Source organism: Pseudochaenichthys georgianus, chromosome 1 (genome assembly GCF_902827115.2).
Source record: "Pseudochaenichthys georgianus chromosome 1, fPseGeo1.2, whole genome shotgun sequence".
In the NCBI taxonomy this organism is placed as follows: Eukaryota; Metazoa; Chordata; class Actinopteri; order Perciformes; family Channichthyidae; genus Pseudochaenichthys; species Pseudochaenichthys georgianus.
In genome coordinates, this window is record NC_047503.1 from 29,412,527 (window position 1) to 29,431,896 (window position 19,370).

At 41.1% G+C, this 19,370-nt stretch overlaps 2 protein-coding genes across 3 annotated transcripts; one reads left to right on the forward strand and one right to left on the reverse strand.

Moving 5' to 3' along the window:
• The first annotated feature begins 3,765 nt into the window (after positions 1-3,765).
• Positions 3,766-10,052, forward strand: lyl1 (LYL1 basic helix-loop-helix family member). The gene is made up of 4 exons (XM_034082347.2): positions 3,766-4,198; positions 5,335-6,645; positions 7,986-8,083; positions 8,643-10,052. The coding sequence occupies exons 2-4, from the start codon at positions 5,879-5,881 to the stop codon at positions 9,206-9,208; spliced, it is 1,431 nt and encodes a 476-aa protein (XP_033938238.1). The 5' UTR covers positions 3,766-4,198; positions 5,335-5,878; the 3' UTR covers positions 9,209-10,052.
• Positions 10,053-13,886: 3,834 nt separating this feature from the next.
• Positions 13,887-18,549, reverse strand: LOC117452656 (GTPase IMAP family member 8). 2 transcript variants are annotated; one of them, XM_034091364.2, is made up of 7 exons: positions 18,468-18,549; positions 18,230-18,340; positions 17,548-17,670; positions 16,614-16,980; positions 16,427-16,486; positions 15,838-16,295; positions 13,887-15,673 (listed from the first exon to the last, which is right to left on the reverse strand). In XM_034091364.2, exons 1-7 carry the CDS (start codon positions 18,531-18,533, stop codon positions 14,129-14,131), a joined length of 2,730 nt encoding a protein of 909 aa, XP_033947255.2. In that variant the 5' UTR covers positions 18,534-18,549; the 3' UTR covers positions 13,887-14,128. The 2 variants fall into 2 exon arrangements, with proteins under 2 accessions (XP_033947255.2, XP_071060693.1); XM_071204592.1 differs by lacking the exon at positions 16,427-16,486.
• Positions 18,550-19,370: the final 821 nt, after the last annotated feature.

Sequence of the window (19,370 nt, forward strand, 5' to 3'; positions counted from 1 at the left end):
GTACTACATTTTAACAGCTGGAACTTTCTTTAGATAGACAATAGGCCACAAGCTTTTCATTTTCCACTCGAAACCACACATGCTTACTGGCCCAGAAAGAAGACCAATGTTAATACTGCAGGTGCAGAAACAACATTTAGAAATACACCCAACAAAAGAGAGACAGAACCTTTACATTTACTTTTACTGAAGTCTCTAAGGTATTTTAACAAATAGCCTGACCCTGACTTTCACGCTTGCACACACACAGGTCTCCCATCGATACTGCATATATTGAGCTGGGTATTTTGAGTCAGCCGGAAGGAGGGTGTGACGACCGGCCTCCGCGATTAAAACAATCCTCTCTTGATTTCTTACACACTCAAGGGAAAAGCAGAAGCTTTCTGTTATCGTTTGTTTCTATTATTATTCCCTGTTTACAGTTTGAGTGTTCACATGAGCCGTAAAGGACAGAGTCAATGATTTGTCTTCTGGGTCTTTTCTTGTTTGAGGGAGCAACCCAGAAAACTGTGACTATCACAGTGATCCAGCTTTAGCAGGAAAACTTAACACAAACTCAAAAAATACAGTAAGTAGTAATTTTTTATTTTTTAAAACATATTTATCCCACATTAGTTGTATCCCTATTTCAACTATCATAAGGACACCCTGTCCTCACTGTGCAGCTCCTTCAGCGACAGGCTGCTGCACCCCTGCTGTCTCACGGAGAGATACCGCAGGTCCTTCCTTCCTGCAGCGGTCAGACTATACAACCAGCACAGCCCCTAGTAGACCCCCCCTCCCCTACACACACCACAACACAGACTATATCACCCTTTGCTGCTAAATACCAATTAACTATGTGCAATATATATATATGCCGTTAATAACTGTGTAATTTATACCTGGCTGCTAAATCCTTAGAACTGTTACAAGGTGTGTTTTTTTGCATTTTGTATTGTGTAACTTGCTGCTGTTAAATACCATCAAACTATGTGCAATATGTGCTATATGTGCAATATATACATTATTATACATATGCCATTAATAACTGTAATATATACCTGGCTGCTAAATCCTAAGAACTGTTACAGGATTTGTATTTTGAAAAGTATTTTTTTTACTTTTTATTATATCATAACTTAGTACTTTTTTTAACATATGTAACATTACGCTGTCTGTGGCTCTTTCCTGCTGTAACGATGCAAATGTCCCCTCTGTGGGACTAATAAAGGTATTCTGATTCTGATTCATAATACAACAGTGCACAGATAATAATAATACTCACTTTTCATTCAATTAAATTATTTATTTTTTAAATAAAGCTATTATTCTTTTGACTTGTAAATGACCTTTCTCCCAAATTCTTTAAATGTCATTTAGAAATCTTCATACGTCATTTTTTTAAGTTTCAAGGCTTTTATTGTAATGTGTGCATACAGTGTAGTTATGACAATGCACATCTTAGGTCACAGGCTCCTCCTCCAGTGCAACACAATAAAAAAGATACAATAGTACAAGTAAATAAAATAGAATAAAATAAAAATATAATAGAAACAGAATATGATAGAAACTGTGCAGAATAGTCTACAGTAATTGGAATATTGATATATATGATATATGTGAGTTGCAAACGGATGAATGTTATGTTCTTTCAAAAGTTCATTGTTAATCACTGGGACATTTCGATTCAAAGCAATTCAAAATCTATATTTTTGAATGTGGTGCAAAACAACAATAGAGAGTATTTACATACAAGTGTTTTTTGTACATTTTTACATGGAAATTAATCTAACAAATATTCGAAACAAAACAGTAAAAGGCCCATTTAAATTACTTTCCTTACACGTTATGATGTCCTTATGCTTTTTATTAGTCTCCCTAGCAGCAATGATAGTCCAAATGAAACCTAAACAATCACTGAAAAAAAGCTAAAAGGGATTTAAAAGCTTTTTAATGTTTTAGTCATATCTTGAATGAACCCAAAAGCCACAGGAGAAAAATAAACACATTTAAAAACTGTCAAAGCTATAATGACAATACAGCTATGCGACAATATTGATTGAGGAGTATATAAAGCACGGAAAAAGTGAATCCCAAAGGATTTCGCTCTGTCCCTTGTGTAGCTTTTTATGTTACAGGCAAATTCATGTCAGCCCAGCGGTACCACTGCACAGTTATTCTGGCACACAGAGAGCGATCAACTGGAACCACAGCTGCCCGACGCAAAAGAGTGTGACAGACGGATAGAAGACACCGTCTGCACCTCCAATGTGCTTTTATTATTTCAGTATACACAGACCTTAGTGCAGTTACTGTTTAAAGTGATGAAGATTAACACAATACAAAAATAAAATCAACAATGATGACCATAATGATGATTATTATGAAGGCGATGACAGATTTGTTGAGTGGCTCGCTCAACTCTTTTCTTTCTTTCCCAGGACCTTGAAGGTCACGTTACTGTAAAACCTTCCTAATGTTTGTGTTTCAGTCTAAGAAGGAAATGACTGAGGGAATGTAAAAGTTGCTGACCCTGAGAGAGAGAGAGAGAGAGAGAGAGAGAGAGAGGGAGAGAGAGAGAGAGAGAGAGAGAGAGAGAGAGAGAGAGAGAGAGAGAGAGAGAGAGAGAGAGAGGGAGCACAGGGGAGCACGGGTGAGAGTTAGATTTAGGAAGGAAGCTTGCGAGCTCTTGGAGAGGAAAGTTATCACGATGACGACTTGTGCGTTGGTCATCGGTGACACAGGTGGGCTCTGATGTCATTACAGAAAAGCTGCAAGTTTAATGATGAGAGATATTCTGTTTTTGCACAATGTTGTTACACACAAATATATTTATGTATATGGACAGAAGGGCTGAAACTATTATCATTTTTGTTTTCTTGATTAAGGCAATACATTGCTTTGTTTAGTCAAAGAATTGTGAGAAATGGCCATTATAATCTCATATTTATTGCGTGTGTTATACAGCAAACGTTCAAAAATAAATATAAAGACATTAAGTGTATTATCATAGAGTGGAAAAACATCAAACCCTCACATTTAAAAGCCAAAACAAACAAATTATTGGCATTTTCCCTGTGTTTCAAATTCAGAATAAAAGTACAAATGTGCGTTTTTATAATCCTGTTACAAAAACACATTATTAAAAAGGGATTCATAGCAAGATGTAAAAAAAACCATTGATAGCACATTTAATTATATATATTTTAGGGGATTCCCAAAGGACTCTTCTCGGCATTGTCTCTGTATGAACACTCACTCTGTCTGTGAAGAAGCCTGTGTACCATTGTCTCTTTATTATATTTACAGTGAAGTTTTCTTGGAACCAGACCAGATTTCTTCAAAGTCTGACCAGTCTAGTGCGCGCACATGCATGTCGGTGTGTGTGTGTGTGTGTGTGTGTGTGTGTGTGTGTGTGTGTGTGTGTGTGTGTGTGTGTGTGTGTGTGTGTGTGTGTGTGTGTGTGTGTGTGTGTGTGTGTGTGTGTGTGTGTGTGTGTGTGTTGTAAAAAGTGTGTGCGTGGTATTGGTGGTGGAGGGGGGAGGAGGGGTGGTGGAGGTTCCTTATCTACAGGCCACAGGCTGCTTTGAGGCTCTTATCAGCAGCCGCCACATTGTACGAGCACATCCTCTTGTCCAGCAGGGAGCGGAAAACTCTCCTTGCAACATGGTTCCCCCCCCCCCCCCCCCTCTCTCCCCTTCTCTCTCGGCCCCTCCTTACACTTGCCAGTCCAGTACCTGAGCTCTCCGACTGGCAACCAGCTTGAGCATTGTTTCTTCTGGGCAAAGAGAGTAAGAAGGGGAAGGGGGATAAAGGACAGAGAGAGAGAGAGAGCGAGAGAGAGAGAGAGAGAGAGAGAGAGGGGGAATGACAGATGGACGGGGGGTGGCGGAGAACACCTCCACGCTTTATGTTCAAACTTCATAACAAAGAAATATGAGCGTTTGGACGTTCAAAATATGACTTGTGATTATTCGGGAAGTTTATATATATATCATTTTACATTTTAAAAGAGCGATTCACATGAGTAAGAGGAGTGTTTTGACGGGTGTCAGACCGCTCTGACCTCAGAACCTGACGGACAGACAGTGACAGGCTGCAGTGTGAGCGACCTGAAGGAGGAGGGCGTTAAACGCTGAGACGATACAACATGTGCGTTCACAGATCACTTGAACGGATTTTGCATGACAGACAGACTTGATGTCATAATGTATATGTGAGTACTACTTTTTCTTACCCGTTTTTTTTTTTGATTTTTGATTTCTGTTTTTATGTATTTGGTTATGCATGTATGGTTTGCAGATTCAACATTATTTTAAAGTGAATATATAATAAAAATAACAAAATTGCATCTGATTGGAGTTGTACATGTGCCATATGTCATAAAGAGAATTACATTGTAGTAAAATTGTTTCTGTTGATAACCGATAATAAAATAAGATTATTTATCATTTATTATAAATGTAATATTAGTCATGTCTGATGCTTTGTTACATTGCATTTTAGTGTAGCAGAATTATTTACAACTAATCTTAGTGGAAATATAACAGCAGTAATTAAGCATTTGGCTTAACAAAACTTCAAAATAATTTCTTTTTAAATAAAGATAATCTTTTTTTAAAAATTGCTGGATAATTAATATATTATTTGACAACTTGTCTAGACATTTGAATGGGCCCGATAACAGGCTTAACTAAATACCAATTGCGATATCGTGTATGATATAACACTTGTCATAATACTTTAATTAAAATGCATACATTAATTATTTCAAAAAAATTGTGCGTCTCATTCTTTCTGCAGAAAAAACAATATACAGCTGAAATCATTTAAATCTGTAACTTTCTGTGTGGCTTCTCTAATAATTCTTCTACCAGGGTATTCATGACATTAAAAATACCATTGCTGCAAAACAAGTTGACAAAAAACCTGCGAGTGGCATATGGACATCATTGTGAAAGACGGAACTGTTCAAAATAAAGTCATGACAACTAAAAAAGACAAAAGAGGAACACTTAAAATTGCAAAACCTGAGAAATCATTAGAGCGTTACGCTTCGCAGAGCAGAGTAAAAACAAACATCTCCCTTCTTGAAGAAGTAGAGAACTACTGTGCAATCACTTGATATTGTGGATTTGATCACCCATCACAGCTTTAGTTTGTTAAATCTTGTAATTCCATAAATCAAAACTAGCTTTAAACTGTTGACTACAGAAACCAACACCAACAAATACTATCCTGACAGTTGTATGAAAGCTCTTTTGGTGCTCTTCTGCAAATGATGACCTTCAAGCACATTTTCAAATGCACCAAATATATATATCCTGAGTGTGTTTTTCTTTTGTTTAACAGACTCTTTGATATCAATCCAATCTTTGGGGGTCTGGGATGTTTTAAGGCTTAAAAGGATTTGGACTCACATCCTCAAAAAACACTGACAGACAGATATAGGGACTCGTGCTGCTGGAGAGTCATCAAATACCTTGAATCTGCCGCTCAGGATTTACTGAGAAAATAATCTTCTTCTGAGACACTACCTCAGAAGAATCCCTCCATTAAAAGGACTGCAGCATTTGCTTCAGTGGCACCCTCTGTAATGTTAAAGTGAAGGCATTAATACGAGCTCACGTTTACTCACACACAGCCAGCAGGTGCATGAATGATGGGTAATACGGCTGGGTGAGAGGACAGCTGCAGCTCCATTCAAGGCAAATATAATCGACTCTGACAGACAGCAGATGGATTTCAGGTCTGCCAGAGAAAGATCTACCTTTCTAGTGAGGTGGAGCAGCTAAATATTATAATATTATCTGCTTAAAGTGTAACAAAGACATATAAAGTAAAGACACATAGGGGAGGTTTAAGGTCTCTGTAGGACAAGCTGCAGGTTGTACACATGATTATCACACATAAGATACACTGTGCTGAAAGGGATTCTTCCAGAGACTTCAGCACCATGATGGAGAAGATGAACCCCACCGGCCCACCGGCCTCACCGCCCGACCTGCCTCGCCGCCCCTCCTCTTCCTCCTCCTCCTCCGCCGCCTCCTCTCCATCCTGTGCCTCCGTAGAGCAGCACAGTCCCCTCCAGCAGACTTTAGCCCCCTCGAGTGCTAACAAGAACGGGCACACGGGACACACGGATGTCCCCTCTTCCGGCTCCATTCACTCGCCCATTTCCACAACAACATTAACTAGTCGCCCTGCAGATACAGCTGCTGCACCTGAGCCCATCGCCATGGAGACCGAGGAGGAGGAGGAGGAGGAAGAGAAGCGACGAGGGCCAAAGAGCACCACAGCCCCTGCCATTTCGACCAACAGGTCTCCAACTCTGTCCTCCCCACCTCCACTTCTCCCGGCACCTTTCAGGACCTCCTTGGGCCCTCTACCACCTCTAACCTCCACCGTGTCCTCCCTTTCCTCCTCCTCATCCTCAACTCTTCCTCCACACATTCCAGTCATCAGCCTTGGTCACAGCAAACCCCCTCTCCCTCTCCCAAATACCCCTTTGACGGCCCTCCACCCGATTCCCAACCTCCTACATAGGCCACATGGGGACCTTCGCCGCAGTCAGCTGACCTGTTCTTCTGGGGGCCCTTCAGCCCCCTCCCCAGGGCCCCTGCTGCCTCAGCAGTACCTCTCTGCACACCCCTTCTTCGCCAGGTGAGAAATGGCTTGTATAGATTAATCCATATGAAACCATTTTGCTTAATGGAAATGTTTTTCAGGTGGTTTCATTTGAATCATTTTTGAGAATTAAAGAAGCAAAGCTTTCTTTAAGAAAAAAAAGGTGAAAAATAAGAACATCTACTTTTTTTTCATGTCTTTGTTAACAGTTAACATTCAGATGTTTTCCTCTTCTTATATCCATCTCTCTGGAACCAAGGTTGGGAACCACAGCATTAGAAGATAGCACTGATATCAACATCCACATGTAATAAGGAGAATGTGTATTAAACAATCTTGTAAGTGGAAATGTCAGTTTAATGACTAGTTGAATAATTCTCCTCCTATGCCTGAACTATGAAATATAGTTAAATGTAACTCAAAATCATGCAGTTTATTAAATAAAAGACAGTATGCCTACTGCCAATTCACCTCCATTTGATCTAGCATGCAAACAGATGTGGAGCTCTTAACCATAAAATAAAATATACTTTCCTGAGATGTTACTCTGATACTGTTACTATGATGATGCTGCGTCGTAACAATTTTCTGTTTCATATGAAACCTCAACTGCCTGAATTTCATGACTTCCCATTGTGATTAATTGTGGCTTTGCTGCACAGTTATGCAAAGCTGACAGCAGGATGTGTGCTGTTACGAAGGCACCGAACATTTCTCACGCTTAACTTGCTCATCTGGATATTTGGTCAGTGAACAAAAGTTGCATCCTCGAACGTTTTTTGTGTCCATTTAGCGCCCAAATCTGAAAATACAATGCTTGGAGTTCTACATCTACATTTGCTGTAAGTCAATGTAGAAATTGAATCAACAAAAGACTATCTGAAGTTTTAGATTTCTTTATGGCCAAACATTATCACAGCCCTCCGACCATTCATCTTTTCACCACTAAACAACGATTTTCCTCAGTTTCTTTCTGCAACAAAGGAACATCAGTAATGTAGAAAGTGGGACTTTGTTCTACATCTAAGGTCTCACCATCTGTCATGGGGTCTGGGAATAAGATCCTCTCCTTACTTTTTCTCTTATCTGTTTGTAGCAAGAAGCATTGATCCATTTCCTCCCCCTGAAGTAGAATCAGCTAGTGACCATACTTAATGAGGCTGGGATAAAACTCTGCATGCACACTCAATCAACGCCACCAACATAATCACAGCACAGTTAATGGCTTCCAACACCTTTTATATTTCTCTATCCTTTCTTTTAATGAGAAGGGACGCTGGACCGACTTCATATTGTAAACCTTTTCTATATTCAGTTGCACTTGGTAGTGAATGCAGTTACAACAATGTCACATGTTGCTGTGTTTTTATCTCTAGCTCTTACCTGGGTCCCTCAGGAGGAAATTATGGGGTCATCAATAACAGCCGGATCAAGCGAAGACCCTCGTCACACTATGAGGTGGAGATCAATGACTGTGAGTTTCTGTGTGACCAAAGAGAGAATCAGACATCAGTATTGATTCAGCCATAGTCTCTGTTTGTGAATCTATACATGTGTGAAATTGTATTGCTGCTCACATCATGAAGAAGGTTAATCACCAATGTATCTAAAAGAAAACGTTGCAACGTTTTCCTTGTTATCAACAAATCTTGTAAAAAAAACAACAATGGCAATAAGGTCCAGCCCCTCCTCTCTAGCCTACTACTGAAGACAAGACAGTTGCACTTGTTTGGAGACTATTTTCAGCGGTCGAATAATTCACATTTGGTACAGTAGTTAGTTACAGGATATACATGATTGACTTAAAAATTACCAAAAGGCCTACATTCATAAACAATTTAACATCTTGCCGTGTGACAGTTTGTCTTATCAATGTGATTTTATAGTTTTTGGACAACTGAGATATATCAGGGTTTGGCTACACAATACGTGTTAGTAAGATATTTTCATTGTTAGTTTAGCAATTTCTGTTGTGATTTGTTGATAATAATCATAATAATAATAAGTATTAACTTCTGTTTATATCCTTTAAGGCCCTGCACACTCAGACAGTGATTATGTGTGCCTAACAGGCCCGCCCCAGAAGATGGCTCGCCGTGTCTTCACCAACAGCCGCGAGCGCTGGCGACAGCAGAACGTGAACGGGGCGTTCTCTGAGCTGAGGAAACTCATTCCCACACATCCGCCTGACAAGAAGCTCAGCAAGAATGAAATCCTGCGTCTGGCTGTGAAGTACATCAACTTCTTGGTCACTCTGCTCAACGACCAGGCGCAGGACAAGAGCAGAGACTCAACTGAGGATGAGGACGAGAGCACCGTGGCAGACCATAATAAACAGAACATAATGTTTCAGTGCAACACTCCTCCTCCGTCCAACGGTGCCCCGCCGCCGTCGGCCTGCCTCGGGACCGTCCACAGAGACAGAGACTCAACAGACTCAGTCATCGCCTTGGATAACTCCCCAGCAACATCCAGTTGCTATGGCGACACGGACAGTGAGGAAAGCTTTGGGGCTAAGACTTCTTTGGTGACCCATGGCATTCTGGGAAAGGTCAAGGGTCAGATAAGGATGGTGGCAGCCACAAACGATGAGCGGTGACACCAAAAGACAGCCAACAAAGAGGTGTGAATGTTAGACTGATCGTCGGACACAAAAAGGGTTTGAGGAGCAAGCGTTACTCTCTTTAATCAGTGAAATAAGTGGGAGATGGATATTTTAAGACATTTTTGTTGTTTCAACTGCCTTTATGTCTTTTCCAGGGTTGTGCAAACATTGTGTAAGCGTTGTGTTTTGGGAAAATACTGCTGTGGGGCAGGTTGAGGGGCATGAAACATCAATGAGTATTTAAACAGACTTTAACAGGTTTCATATCCAAATACCATATATGAATTATGCAAAACACTGTGATGGAAATATATATTGTCTGATTTTAATTCCTACATGGTAACAAAAATAATAAACTTTTCTCAGATAAAGAATTTAGGTTGAAAACCAGATCTTTTGTTTTCTTAGTCTAAATGCTGCCTTGGTAACATTTATATAATTAGCATTGCCCCAGTAGATTTAAAGTGACTTAAGAGTGCCACATACTCTTATGTGCCTGCAGAGAAGTGCATGCGAACAATGCAATAATGAACCAAATTTGTCGTTTGGATGTTCCTGCTTTTCTTATTGTCGGAGATGGTTCCACTCCAACATTGTGAAACACTTGTACCAGACAGAAATAAAGTGTGTTTTAGATAGCTGTTCCTTATTTGACATCCTCTTATTGTATTACAAAGACTGCTCTGTGTCAGCAAGATTTCTCAACATTACAAATGTTTTTCCCATGTTTGTCAAAAGGTTTTTTTTGGGAACATTTGCGTATCCTCAAAGAGTTCAGCACAATTAAATCTCAGTTGCTATTGGGTTGGGTTCTGAAATAAACAAGTGTAAACGTGAATGCTCATTTTTAAACAATAACGTGTAATATTTGTCAGCACATGTTACACAATAAGGGCTGAATAGTCAGGGGCAAACTCCTTGTTTGTTTGTGCTTTTCACCATAATGACAGATTAATTACAGTACTTTCAACAAGGTAGCCATATAAAACGTTTTAAATGGTTTTACTATAGAGCCCTGAAAATAATAAAAAACACAATTCTTTAATTCTTGTCTTAAGCAGTGCTGGAGTTTTACATTTTAGATAAGTAGAATATGCTAAGTACATTTGCCTATTTACATTCCACCATGTTTGACGTGTTTGTGCATCAGTGTGTGTGTGTGTGTGTGTGTGTGTGTGTGTGTGTGTGTGTGTGTGTGTGTGTGTGTGTGTGTGTGTGTGTGTGTGTGTGTGTGTGTGTGTGTGTGTGTGTGTGTGTGTGTGTGTGTGTGTGTGTGTGTGTGTGTGTGTGTGTGTGTGTGTGTGTGCAAGCAATAAAGTTGCAGAATAATTTTGCAACAGCAACAATTGTAGGAGTGCGGTTGTGTGAGGAAGGTCAGTGTAGATGTGGGATGCGGTTAGAGACTGGGTTCAGCTTGATGGTGGTGGTGGTAGTGTGGGGGGTTGCATAAGTTTGGGGGTGAGGTGCAGCTGTGCAGTGGCGCTCGGCTCAACCAAATGGCCCGGAAAGGCCTACAGTTAGTGCTGTTTCATTGACGGCCAACGAGTTTCCTGGAGGAGGGTTGGTGGCTGAGTTTGCGTGTGTGTCTGTTTTGATGGGTGTTGTACGTGTGGGGTGGCAAACATTGCATGGGAGAAGAAACACACACAAAAACAGCTACCAGGATGCTCTGGGAACCCCTGCACACCCGGTTTCAGGGTCACACAACAGGATGAGCTGCTTTCACAACACTGCTACAGCTGCCTCTGCCCGTGCCAGGCTGGTCTGCCTCGTCCCGCTGCATTGTGAAACCACAGAGAGGATTTCAGAGTGAGGCAGGGGTCACACATTATAAAGGGGTACTGCCATATTCTGCAATTGCACACACTTGTTTTATTTGTATCATGGTCTAATTATCTAGAGGGTAAACCAACAATAAACTATTTAAATATAATACATTTGTATCATCATGGCAGGAAATGCACAGGTTTGATAACATAAAAATGACTGCAATCCATTTAGTTGAGCCGTGGTTGGTATTGCGGCTGCTGGCTGTCTGGCATTGCTTACTTGGACACCAATTAGTAGTGATGTTACGTATTGCGCCGAGGCTTTGGAGCGTGTGTCGAGTCATCCCCGAAGCTTTCTGTGAAGCATGTATCGAGCCTGCCACTCAATACCACTGCTTCAGAAAGTGCTTTAGATCGGTTGAACCACAATGCTCATAATACCCATGGATGTATAATAAGCACGATATTACCCTTCCTGTACCCGGGCCCGGTGACACGATGGAATTAAGTCGGAACATGTCATAAGTATAAATAAATAAAAGCATAAATAAATGTAGGAATAAAAACATGAATAAATACAGGATTAAAAAGTATCCAGTTTTTTCAGATAGATTCAGTGTGTGTGCTGTGTCTCAGCTGGAAAGCAGTTGACTCACATCCGCAGGGTCCCTGGTTCAACGACTGGTCAATATGTCTTTTTGTTTGTTTATAAAAGCTACAGCTAAATGAGATAATGTAGTTAATAAATGTAGTCTTTGATATGGTTTAGCCTTTCTCAGGCTACAACATGGTTAAGTTTACGAATATTATTAAGGAATACAAATCCCTCTTTGCAATGTTTACCAGCCTCCTTAGGCTTTTCAATCACAATCATTAAACTGGAATAAATACAATATTGTTAACATGAAGATATGATTTAATGTCCGTTGTTTAGAGTTATTCTAAGGCTTTACTCAATGGGAACTCGGTATGAGATACAGCACACTGTTGAGATGTCCAATCTGCCTGTTTTACACACTTTGACCAACAGGGGGTTTGTGTTCAGATGAAGCCCATGATGAAGCCTCATGAGATGAACCCTTTTGCGAACCAATTGGCTGGAAAGCTTCATAAGGCTTCATCTCGCCATCCCTACCAATTAGCCATTGTTTACAAAATGTGTATCACCTGTGACTTTCCTGCTATGACATGTCTAGATCTCTGCTATGGAAAAAAGAGTATTAAGGTCCATCAAAAAAACGTTGCATCTGTATTCAATTAATGCTGAATTGTCTACTGGACATTTGTGATTCATCATAAACAAAAGCCAATGTAGCCTACTGAGTAGCATTAGCTCAAGCTAGCTCGCAACACAGGCAGATGCCTCCGTTTGTTTTATATCTCAAAATGTACAGAAGGATTACAATTTACCAGTTATGCAAGTTAATTTATTGAGATTTTCTCGTGTCCCCCCTTGTCCTCATGCAGGTAAGTTGTGGAACCTTGTGATTATAGGCCTTTTTCACAGCAAACATATAATTTGTCAAAGTAGCAAAAGGTGTTTCTAATCGCATCGAACCTGCTTAAACGGATTTTATGGGGCCACTTGGGGGCAGCAAAAACAAGTTGTCAATATAACATTTATTGTTTGTAGCCTTTATTTAACCAGGTGAAGCCCCTTGAGATCAAAAGATCTCTTTTTCAAGGGTGACCTGCAGGACATTAGTTACACATGTAACATAAAAACAACAGAACAACAATAAGGATGACATACAACATAATGTACAGGGTACAGTTTACAAAACTCTATTTACAGTGACAGGTACCATGAGTATCAAACAGCATGTCACCCAGCCGAGTTTTAAAATGATGCAGGGGAACCAAAGTGCTCAGGTTTAAACATGTTTGCAGAATACATTACATATGAATATGGCGGATTTGATAACTGTTTTTCCAGCAGTGTACAGAGCATCATAAACATTCATTTGTCATGAGTCCTGTTTCTGAACACATTTTAAGTTGGCTAATATAATATTCATTTGTTTACTTCCTTGTGGTCTCCACCAATGTATCTATCACTAAATGCTCCATTTGTTGCTAACTGTATACATTTGGACTTAAATGGATAAGTGTACACTGGATTTCCAAAGTTTAAAAAAGAAAACTAAACAGCTGTTTGCATTACATCTGCAGTGTACACAGTTTGTATCTTTATGGTTTATTGCACTTATTTTAAGTCGCTTTGGGTAAAAGCGTGAGCTAAATTAAATGTAATGTTAAGCTAAACAAAGAGTTGAAGATTATAATAAAGCTTTATAAAGCAGCAGAGCATCAAATGTTGGTGCAAACTCTTTGAAGAGTTACTTCGTTTGTTGAACCCATGTTTTCACATCTTCAATTGATACATTGAATTATTCTACTCTATCCCATTGGCATAAATAATTGTCTCTAAAATAAGCTTTTTGGTCTGGTAACACCTTGAGCGTTCCAGCTTTATTTATGTAAGATCACTTGTCCTTTTATATTGATGTTTCTTTTTTTTTTTAAATCTGCAGTTCAAATAATTACAATGACACATAATATACGTCAGGATTCAGGAAATGATCTTTTGATACAGGAGGCCAAGCAGGTTGATGCCGGCCAGCCTGGCACTCAGAGATAATGTCCTTCCTCCACCCCTCCGTTGTGCCCCTCTTGATACACCCACTTGCACACAGAAAGCAGTAATACTTAGCACAGTGTTAGGAGGAGAGAGTTATGATAAACCGTATAAATTACTTGTTAAATGCCTTACATAAATACATTTAAAATTCACCTTAATTTTTCTACTTGCATTTAAGATTTGAGCAATATTAAACACAAATAAAGACAGAGTTCAAATTAAATCATTTTAAAGTTTATTCTTTCACATATTTTGACACATATTGACAAAGCATGCAAGAAAAGCACCTAAATACGTCATGCGCGCGCACTAACATTATCCTTTTAGCAGTTATTTTTGTCCAAATCATGTATAATGCTAGAACATCATTTAGTGTGAATCACATTTACCCTTTAAAGAAAAGTCACATTAATCTTCATTCATTAAGTGCTGGAATGAAACTTAAGCTTAATATATATTTTTCATTTGTTACATGTAATATATACACAAGGATCCATTCAGCCTTCATTCCGTTTTCAATACTTTCTCGCCTTGTTTTACCAGAGAATCTATGCTGTTGTTCACTGTTCTCTTCACATTTTGTGCAGCTTCATCCGTCTTTTCTAACGTGCTTTTATTGCCAAATTTTCGTCTGACCGCCTCACTAACCCCAGCTCCAGCTGCTGCCCCGACAGCTCCGCCAATAACACTCCCCAAAAACACACCGAGCACCAGACCCAGCAATGCGCCCACTATGACTATCACAGGCACCTGTTTAGCAGTTTTCCCAATTCTCTCCCATACTGAGCTCTCTGCCACCATTTTGACGCCGGCTTTCGCCCCAGAGCCCACCTTCCCCCACACTGGACTCTGTGCCACCTTCTTTGCACCGACACGGAATCGAGATCCAACTAGCGCCGAGCTTTCAGCCATCAGTTTAGCTCCAGTTTTGGCCCCAGATCCTACTTTTCCCCACATCGGACTCTTCGCCAAACTCTTTGCCCCGGTTCCAATCCCACTCCCCATTTGTTTGGCCCCTGCACCAACTTTCTCCCACATTGGACTAGCTGCTGCTGCTTTCGCTCCAGATCCCACCCATGCAGAACCGTCCACCACTACCTTGGGAACTCTATCTCCTACAAGCTTGGACACATGTCCAGCACCAGCTCCTACCTTCTCCCACATAGAGCTATCAGCCACCATCTTCTGGACATTTAGTGCTCTGGTGCCGACTGTCCCCGGCGCCGGACTAGCTTTCACCTTCTTTGCTCCCTCACCGACCCACACAGAGCTATCTGCAAACAGTTTGGGTAACAGCTTTGCATTAGACCCCATTGTTTCCATAATGGAGTGGAGGAGTGAAGGGGAGATGGTGGAAAGCGTGATAGGAGGAAGGCTCTCAATATTCATTGAGCTCACATTTAGCTCTGCCTCATCCCTTGTTTTCTCAATCTCATCGTCTCTCACTTCTTCATCTGCCTCGGCCACAGGCTGCATGTAGGAATAAAGCACCCGCCCTTCAGAGTTCAGCTGTCCTTCTGGCTCTAGTTTTCCCCTCCTTCTCTCCTTTGCTAATTCAACCTGTCGCTGCCTCACTTTGTTCTCCGCCTCCTGAAAAGCAAGATGGGAATAGCACTGTCCTCCACTTTCTCTGACTGTCTGCTCCACCTTCTCCAGCAGCTCTGCAACATTTCTGCTGTCCCTCCCACCTCCTCCCGTCTCCATCACGTGAAACCTGTCACCGCATTTCTCCACAAGCTTCAACAAATCCTCCCGCTGACCAGCGATGTATGTCTCGACGCTGCTATTTCCTGCCTTCCCGCTCTCCTTCAGTTTATCTGCGTACGTAAAGAGAAGCACAGTGTGTCTCTGGATGGCGTCTGGGCCGAAAATATTCTCGAGGGCCTCGATAGCCTTCAGCTCGGTCTTTGCAGGCTGGTCTATGGGGACACACAGCAGGAAGGCATGGGGACCGGGACTGCACAAAGCAACACAGGAGGAGATCTGTGCTCGCACCTCATCTGGACTCTGCTCTGAGTTGAACCAGTCTGGGGTGTCCACCAGCGCCACCTGCAGGGGAGAGGAGAGAGTTGGAAATAAGCCCAATTAAATGTTTTGAATGAAACAAAATAGAAAATGTCAAAGGTTAGATTTGGGAGCAATGCCACATGGATGGGATGAGTGATAGGAACATTAAAACATTCAAGCAAATCTTCTCAATCTTAATAACTAACCTGTCTTCCTTCAACCAGTGCCTTCTTTTTCTCACACTGCTGAGTGATTGCTGTGAGGCTTTCGGGGCGCGACTCAAACTCCTGCCTCCCCAGTATTTTGTTGCCAGCTGCACTCTTGCCGGCTCCAGATCGCCCGAGCAGCACCAGACGCAGCTCTCGAGAGGATGAGGAAAATGAGGAGGATGAGGGCAATGAGGAGGATGAAGGCAATGAGGAGGATGAGGGCAATGAGGAGGATGAAGGCAATGAGGAGGATGAGGGCAATGAGGAGGATGAGGGCAATGAGGAGGATGAGGGCAATGAGGAGGATGAGGGCAATGAGGAGGATGAGGGCAATGAGGTGGGAGAGGAGGCAAAGGTTGGTGAGGAGGGGGAAGAGGCGAAGACGGATGCAGGAGTAGAGAAGGTCGGGGATTCCTCAGGAGATCTTTCTTCAAAGCTGTTAATCCTTTGGTGAACTGAAAACATTCAGATTTCATTTGGAGTTAAATATGGTTGGTTAAAATTACAATAATTATTTTAATATCCAACATCATTGGAGTGCAGTTTTAAGTGACATAATGTGACACAGTGAGGTCTTGTCACTCACAAGTAGTGACCACTTTCGGAGTTGATTTAACCTCAGACACTTGTGAGAGTATAGCTCCATCTACAGAGGAAAAACAGTAAATATGAGTCCTTTTCGTGCTCACATCCTTTTTTCTTCCTCTTTTTCTTTAACATGATATCGATATGTACTGTAGAAAATATGTGGGAATAAAAATGTATACATTTACCTGCATTTAGTCTGAAACTGGGCGTCCTCCTCGTCTGTCTGTCATCCTGCGGCTCTGAATATGGCTGGTGCTCTGGTGCTGGAGTTGAATGAAGCCCGTTAGATCTTTGGCTCACAGTCACACTTCTGTCCATCTCAGCCCTCTCTTCTCTCCTCCTGCTCTCCAAGGCGATGCTGTGCTCCTCTCCTCGGTCGACACTCCTCCGAGTTTCTGTGTTTGGGCTCTGCGTTGAAGCAACGGTCTCTCTTCTCTCCTCCCTTTGAGCTCTGTGAAGTTCTTGCTTTCTGTCTTGCACTCGTTTCTCCATCTCGCTCTCCTGGTCTGTTTTCATGTAGTATACCCCATTTTTTGTCACAATCTGTTCCACCTGTTACATAAACAAATTGTCAATACATTTAGAAAATGTCCACAAACTCACAACTAATACTCACATTACAGAGTTACATTTTATAATTCTCACAGTTTTATCCATTGTGCAATTAATTCCCATGTCTGTCAAAGTTACGACATAGTCAGCCTTATTATTAGTACTGTGTCGACTACACCTCGGTGTGAAAGTATGAGTGTGAAACAGGGCGTTGCTGGGAAAACCATGCAGGCACAGACAGTCCCTTCTCCGTCAACACAAATAAAACAAAGAGCTTTACCACGTGCTGTATGCAAAAAACTGAATTTCCCTCTGAAGATTTAAAACAGAAAAAATGTGTTGCACCTCATTTCAAGGGTTTTCTAATACACTCAAACTAGACTTGTGTGGCTAAAAATTGTAAGAAAACTACCATAGTCAGTATAAATACAGAAGTATTTGATTCCTATAATATGTGGCTGTTCCTGTATTAGTGCTGGCAAAATAACATGTTTTGAAGTTAACTGAAATGGTGTGAATGTCTACTCTTGATGTTGTTTTGTTAATTGTATCTCTGTGACGTCTCACCTTCTCCAGCAGCTCGCAGACCTGCTCCCTGTCGTGTCGCTTACGATTATTGATGACATGGTACCTCCCCCCACAGTCCTCGATTATCTGCCTGAGGCCTGGGTGTTCTTTCTGCAGGTATTCCTGTAAAACAAATTAAGATTTGCAATAGGTGGATTAATCCACGTTGTACACAGTGAAGGGTGAGGATCTACTGCAAGGATGTCTAAAGGAGAGGCAGAAGTTCCAGCTGTTCTAAGTATTTAAACAAAACCATGTGTCATCATTTAAAACGTGTTTACAAAAGCTTCCCTGAAAAGTTTAGAGGGATCATTTTGTTCATCTTTTACAAGACTGGCAACCTCATTAAAAAATGTACAGGTACAAACATGTATACATGTTTTAAAAATACCAAAAGGAATAGGACTTGAAAAGTATACATCAACACACCACAGAGCAGTGGTGAAAGAAGTACTCAGATATCTAACTTAAAAACAAGTAGTAATACCAAAATATAAAAATACTCTGAAAGCACTGCATTTAAAATCTTACTTAAAAGTAGAAATTACTTGAAGAATTAAAAGATGTCCCATTTGAGAAAAAAATATATTTTATCACTGATTACAGTTCATTCGTTACCGTAATGTTGAATTTCTATAAGTAACATTAATACTAAATTAAATAAAGTGAACAACTCAAATACCGGCTCTGTTTTTCCCATCAAGTAGTCCCCACAGGTCAGCAGGACCAGAGTGTGTTCCATCACCTCCGCCCCAAACAACTCTTTCAGCTCTGCAGGCACACGACTCTCCATCTGGGAACAGCAGGGAAAGATAAAAGAAAAGAACATAAACAAGCATGTCTTTTACTTTTAAAACTAGCAAAAATATGACATTGATAACTGCATTGCTAATGAGAAAGTGAAAGCAGAGACAACCAACCTCTGTGAACTGGTGAACCGGCACCAGCAGCAGAAAAGCATGCGGGCCGGATGCTAACAGCGACATCGCTCTGGCCGTCTCCTTCCTGACGCTCTCCTCCATCTTTCCGCCGTTCCAGTACCATCTCGGCGCCTCCACCAGAGTCACAGTCCTGCCCTCAGACGTGCCCTTCCGCACCTGGCAGGTCCGCGAGGCACTGGGCAAGATGTGGGACAGCTGACCCAGGATGGTGTCAGCTGAAGACGTCTTTCCACATCCAATGTTTCCCAATAGAATAAGTCTCAGCTCTGGGGAAGAGGACATGTCGCTCCTTCTCAAGTGTTCACTCATGGCTGGAAAAAGAGAGGAGAAGAGGTCAAATGTGCCATATCGATGTAACGATTACTGTTAGTATTTGGTACAAAGCTACAATCCTATAGCAAAGGTGTGTTGTGGTAGTGTGGCTTTTGCCAAAATGCTTGTCTTTTTTCTAAAGAGGAAACCATATGCAAATAAAACAAAAAAACCATAATCAGACAGGTTGGGTAGGATGTAGATCATCTGATCTGGCATCCAATGTGGACGGGATGAGTCACTGTTCTAAAAAGAATGCTGACTTTCATTTAGTTTCCTTGAAGCATCACATTTCTCTCTTACATATTTACTCATGCTCTCCTGTTGCGCATTAATGATCAGGAACAAGGAAACTTGATAAAAGTTGGGTTTTTTTTACTCAAGCTTTCATTTCACTGTTTTTCTTTTCCAAATTGCATTTCTTTTTAGCTTAGACACACCACACCTTGCCAATCCTGTCAAACTACATTCTACCTGGACCTTTATCTGTGGACTGAGAAGCAAATACAAATCATATCCGCTTACAAACACACACAATGATGAGGATTGCACTGTAAACCATGGAAACTT

Excerpts from the sequence above, each read along its gene's own strand:
- lyl1 (XM_034082347.2), top strand. The coding sequence starts at position 5,879 with ATGATTATCACACATAAGATACACTGTGCTGAAAGGGATTCTTCCAGA. Across the intron at positions 6,646-7,985 it reads GCACACCCCTTCTTCGCCAG|CTCTTACCTGGGTCCCTCAG; the intron begins GTGAGAAATGGC and ends TTTTATCTCTAG. Across the intron at positions 8,084-8,642 it reads TGAGGTGGAGATCAATGACT|GCCCTGCACACTCAGACAGT; the intron begins GTGAGTTTCTGT and ends ATATCCTTTAAG.
- LOC117452656 (XM_034091364.2), bottom strand. The coding sequence starts at position 18,533 with ATGTCGCTGTTAGCATCCGGCCCGCATGCTTTTCTGCTGCTGGTGCCG. Across the intron at positions 18,341-18,467 it reads CGGTTCACCAGTTCACAGAG|ATGGAGAGTCGTGTGCCTGC; the intron begins GTTGGTTGTCTC and ends TGCTGTTCCCAG. Across the intron at positions 15,674-15,837 it reads CACTGGTTGAAGGAAGACAG|GTGGCGCTGGTGGACACCCC; the intron begins GTTAGTTATTAA and ends TCTCCCCTGCAG.